Below are 5,152 nucleotides of genomic sequence, written 5' to 3'. Positions count from 1 at the left end.
CACACACACACACACACACACACACACACACATGGAGACTAAGGGAGGAGAAGGAAAGAGGGAGAGGGGGGAGGGAGGGGGCAGGGAAAGGGGGAAAATGGAGAGAGAAGAGAGCAAAGAACAGTGAGAGATTCTATTTGGGTAACTATAAACTATTAAACACCCAGAGTGTCAGGCTGCACAGATGGCTCACTGGTTAAGAGCACTGACTGTCTCCCAGAGGTCCTGAGTTCAATTCCCAGCAACCACATGGTGACTCACAACCACCTGTAATGGGGTCTGATGCCTTCTCGAGAGTCTGAAGAGAGGGATAGTGTACTCACAGAAAATAAATAAGTCTTTTTTCTTTCTTTCTTTCTTTCTTTTTTTTTAAAAAAAATCCAGAGTGTCTTGATAAACAAATACATTTTGTATCATTGATGTGGTGTTGTGGTCTGCTTTGTTGAATACTGGCATTTCAAGCACAGATCATGCTTAAATGAACTCATGGAGTTGTCATTTCTATCATCCTGACTCAGGAAACTACCAGTGACCAAATAAACTCATTGAACAACCCCCAGTGAAGGTACAGAGTAGCTGACAGAGAAGAGGGTAACCATGGAAGCCATCAGGACCCCCTTAGACACTGTCTCCACAAGTAGCTGTAGACTTATGTGCTCCCCAGGGGAGACTACTTTTTTGTTCATGGAAGGAAGTAACAAGAAACCAAGAAACAACAGAGGCAGGCAGGGTGCCAGAGGGAGGCTGAGAACACAGGAAGAAAACACCCTCAGGGGTGCATAAACAACCCCTCAGTCACCTCAGCCACCAATTCAGTTTGTTGAGAGGGCACTGCCAACATCTCCCCTGAGCATGCTAGATAAATGAGTACTCCTGTCTCCTGCTCAACTCTGATTATGGTTATAGTGAATACAGCATGGTGTGTGGTAGCATCAGTCATAGGTTACACTAGGGTGGGACAGCATAGGAATCTATCAGAGCCAGCCATTTATCTGACCTACTAGAGAGACTTGGAAACAACCACAGATGAATGTTTGGAACTGAAGAGCCAATGGACAGTTTAAATGACTGGGCACTTTATGAACCATGATAAAAAGTAAAGTTCTTCCAGAGGCAAGAGGTTACTTACTGCCAATAGCTCTACCTTAGTATAACAATTTTTCATGGACTAATGACTTCATGTTTATTTTTGTTTCATTTCCATTTGTTATATTTTTGTTTATACAATTAACATTTTTTACTTAGTTTATGAATGGAGCCTAATTACTTATTTTGATAACATTTTATTGCAGACGTCATATATAGTCTTAAAAAGATAAATAAAGAACAACTAATTTTTGAATGTCTGGTAGATATTTGATACTGAGCTAAGTATTTGGGGTGTGGGTGGGGCAGAGGTTGAGACAGGGTCTCACTGTAACTTAGATCTGGCTCTCCTGGAACTTGCTATATGGACCAGACTGATCTGGAACTGAACTCACAAAGTTCTACCTGCCTCTGCCTCCTGAGTACTGGGGTTAAAGATATGTGCCACCATTCCTGAATAGGCTAAGAATTTTCGAACTTTAGAATATAATCAACCACATTTTAGATAAGACAGTATATGATTATAATTAATTATATAAATAATATCACTCAGAACGTACAGAAGACTTTGTGTATACATAGGTAACTTTCTCCCTCATCTCTTTCTTCACCAACATACATACACGAAATATGTTCATAAGTAATGATGCATAGTCTATAAACCTTGCAATCTTAATATGTTTCTGCTAAGCAACTGGTGATTTTTAGCTTTCTTTCTGGACATTAGTGTCAGTATTTTTCCTTCTAGATTTAAATTACTTCTGAATTTGTTCTTAATAAAGGAACCATTTTCTCATAGAAACTGAAAATGTATTGTTCAGAACCTTCGCGGAGAAGTAAGTTCAGCCAAGTCCCTTACAAAACTCTTCTGAGTGTTCCCATAGCGGATGCTGTAGCCGTTCAATTGACTGGGACCTCAGACTCATTTGTGCCTCTTTTATCTCAGTATTTTTCTTGTTGACTCAAATCTTGAAGGTAAAAAATGTCACTTTGGCTTACCATGGCTTACTTCTGACCCAACAAACAAGTTGATGACTATAAAACTTTTACTTTCCCCTTATTCATCCACCTCATAACTTCCCATCTCCTAGGTGTCCACTGTACTCAAATGTCTCTGTGATGAATTCTGCTCTCCACGCCCCCGGTGACCTTAGGTTTTCCTTTAACTGACAGTTGCTGGCATGTAAAAGTTTATATAATATGTCAGGACATGATCCCCTTCCAGTTAAATACAAACATCCAGAAATAGATGGAGTGCCCTCTAGGCAGGATGTAGCCACCAGAGTTTGTAATGTCACAGAAAGAATGCCAGGACCACAGACGAGAAACTGCTCTCTCCTGAGACCCTGTGAGGAGTCGCCATCATCAGATCAAGGCTTCATTCATTGCACAACTCTCTCAGGCAATGAAAATACTTTTTTAAAAAAAGGTAACCATTCTGAACGCACAAGTCTGTGAATCTTCTATGAGCCCCGGTCTGCCCCTTGAAAGAGGGGAATGCCTGATGATGCTCAGACACCCATTCCTCTTTTATAAAGAATTAAGAATTAAGAATTTCATAGTAGGTTTTTTTTTTCTAGGTAAAATTTGTTTTGTTGTTCTCTCCCTCTCCCCTTTGTCCTGCCCCTCCTCCTCCTCCCCCTTCCCATCCCCCCTCCTCCTCCCCCTCCTCCTCCTCTCCCCCTCCTCCTCCCCCCTCCTCCTCTTCCTCCTCTCCCTGTGTTTTCCTACTCCCAGAATTTTTTGTACTTTAGTGTCAGCTATAGCCTAGTCCAGTGCACACATAACTCCTTCATTCTTACGGGTGCCGGGGTAAAAGTGCGAAGAAAAGAAACAGAACAAAACAAGCAAGCAAACAACAAAGACAAATATAAAAGGTTTATGACAAAGTAAGGTATTCTCAAATAGTCTGCCCACTTACAGATAAATATAAAAAGTAGCAATTCTGACCCATAGCTCATCTTCATCGATAATGTACCATATCTCCAGACAGTACACCAAAACCTTTCATTTAGTTTTAGCTTCACTAAAAATGTATACCTGAAGTGATAACCTGAGTCTGCGTAAGTCCTTTTGAAGAAGGAACCCACAGCTCTCTGTGTGGGAGCCCTGGGGAAGCAGAAACAGTACAACCACACACTAGAGCTGCTGGGAGGGGAAAACATTGAGCAATGTGCACAGCCATGCTTAACAGCACTAAGGGCGAGATAGATCTAAATTAATATTAGTTCCCCTTTCTTTCCCCATGCGTCTGTGCTCAGCAACTTTGCTTTTGACTTTGAAACATGACACTTGTCTCCTCTGCCATCAGGGCACATTCCTCAAGTTGCTGAAAACCTAAATAAAGACAGAAACAAGGGCTGAAAGACAGACCCGCTTTACAGGAGAATTTGAGGGGAGGAAAATTAGTAATTATATGTCACACCTCCTACATTTATGATTCTAACAAAAGGCATGCTATTTTTTCTTCCCGTTCTTTTATGGTATATAGTGTCTTTTTTAAAGGAGGAGAAAGAACAGCTAAGTGGCGGGATATAGGCTCAATCAAAGTTTCTATCCCTGATATGCAGCTCACTCTAGAACAAAGTTGAGAAGTCGGAGACAGAAGTACAATTCTCAAAACCCCTCTCTGCCTGGGTCCTCTGCAGATTTTACACATGAAAGAGTTCTAGGACTGATAGAAGGTAGCTTGCCAGAAGCCACTCTATGACATATCCCCTGAAAGAGGTTTGGTAGATATTGAGATCATCTACAGCTGCAAGCAAAGGAGAGGAAAATACTCCCAGAAGCAAGCTGGCATGGGGTTAAAATTGAAAAGCTCGCCCTTTAAACCAGAAGAGACTGGCATCATAGTGTCTTCCAGGACTTGCCCAACAGTGAGCCCGCGAAGGAGAAAAAGTTCATTATGTCTTGGTTTGGGGACCCGACTCACCCAGCTGGAGCTGTTCGCAGGTCTGGTTTGGATTCTTTCTGATCCCGCATCTGTAAATCGCTCCAGGATTGACCACTGAGGCATTAGAGAGCCAGCTGGCAGTGGGCGCCCCCACGATGAGCCTAAAGCAAGAACCATGCAAGTTCGCTCAGATGTGAACCAGTCTGCCCACCCACTCTGCCCCGTGTTGGCTTGTGACAGCTGTGCAGTGGTCAGCAAGGGAAGTGGTGCCCACCTCCTCTTCACATCACTGGAGACTCAGGACTCAGGAGCCAGGTACCAGGAGCACCCCGGGGGCTGCCATCCCAAGATAAGTTAGTTCCAAGGCTCTCCAGTGAGGCAGCTGGCTGAATCAGGACTTTCTCTGACCTCCCAGGAGGGCGGAAAGTTTGATTCAGACAAGGAATCCCAGAGGCGGAGGCGCTGTGACATGCCTCTTGGGGAGGTCGCACTCACCAGCGCTTGGTCCCGTGGCTGTGCAGCACCACCGAGTAGCCAAAGAGCGTGCCGGAGGGGCCCTGGTACAGCAGTGCATTCTCTGGGTCCAGGTTGTAGGAGTGCCCGGTTGGCACCCCTAAGTACAACAACAGCATCACCGCTTCCCGGAGGGCGATCCCTCGGGACCTCGGTCTGCACCTCGCTTCCTCAGCCATGCGCTCTTGGTGGGGAACATTCAACACAAAACGGCCACTGACCAGAGTTGCACAGGATGCGACGGTTGGCCAAAGAGAAGAGCGCCCCAAGAGATGAAGTGCAGCAGCGTGTCCGGTGCTGGCAGGCGACAGGGGCGGAGAGAGGGACGCCAGAGGAGGAGGGGAATTGGTGGCCACAGGCGGAGCGATCGTAGTGGCCAGGGATGCTTCAGGCTCTGGCCCACGCCCCGTTTCTGTGGCCCCGGGGCCAGGGGCCGGGTGCTCCTAGGATCTGGGTGGGGTCCTGGGTGTGGCGCAGTGGCTCACAGCATGGCCTCCCTCTCCCCAACACGATCCTCATCCCCGCCCCGCAGCAGCTGTAGGGGGCGCTAGGGGACCTAGGTTGCATGGACTCACACCCTGGCAGACATCACACAGGGTGGCTCTGGCTTCTGGGGCCCAGCAAAAATAACCCTTAGGGGAACACAAAACAGATCAAGGG

The 5,152-nt window shown here is 45.9% G+C and overlaps 1 protein-coding gene across 1 annotated transcript in view; it reads right to left on the bottom strand.

Annotated features, from left to right (window-relative positions):
- The window catches only part of Itga4 (integrin subunit alpha 4), a 73,184-nt gene extending 68,251 nt beyond the window's left edge, over positions 1 to 4,933 (bottom strand). The window contains exons 1-2 of the mRNA XM_021192709.2: positions 4,475 to 4,933; positions 4,019 to 4,140 (exon numbers count right to left, since the gene is read on the bottom strand). Of these exons, the coding sequence (XP_021048368.1) occupies positions 4,019 to 4,140; positions 4,475 to 4,671 (319 nt within the window). The 5' untranslated portion in view covers positions 4,672 to 4,933. The remainder of the gene's footprint in view (positions 1 to 4,018; positions 4,141 to 4,474) is intronic.
- Between the last annotated feature and the right edge of the window lie 219 nt (positions 4,934 to 5,152).

This window comes from Mus pahari, chromosome 3 (assembly GCF_900095145.1).
Source record: "Mus pahari chromosome 3, PAHARI_EIJ_v1.1, whole genome shotgun sequence".
Taxonomy (NCBI): domain Eukaryota; kingdom Metazoa; phylum Chordata; class Mammalia; order Rodentia; family Muridae; genus Mus; species Mus pahari.
Note: the sequence above shows the minus strand (reverse complement) of the source record. Positions and strands in the feature narration are given on the sequence as shown.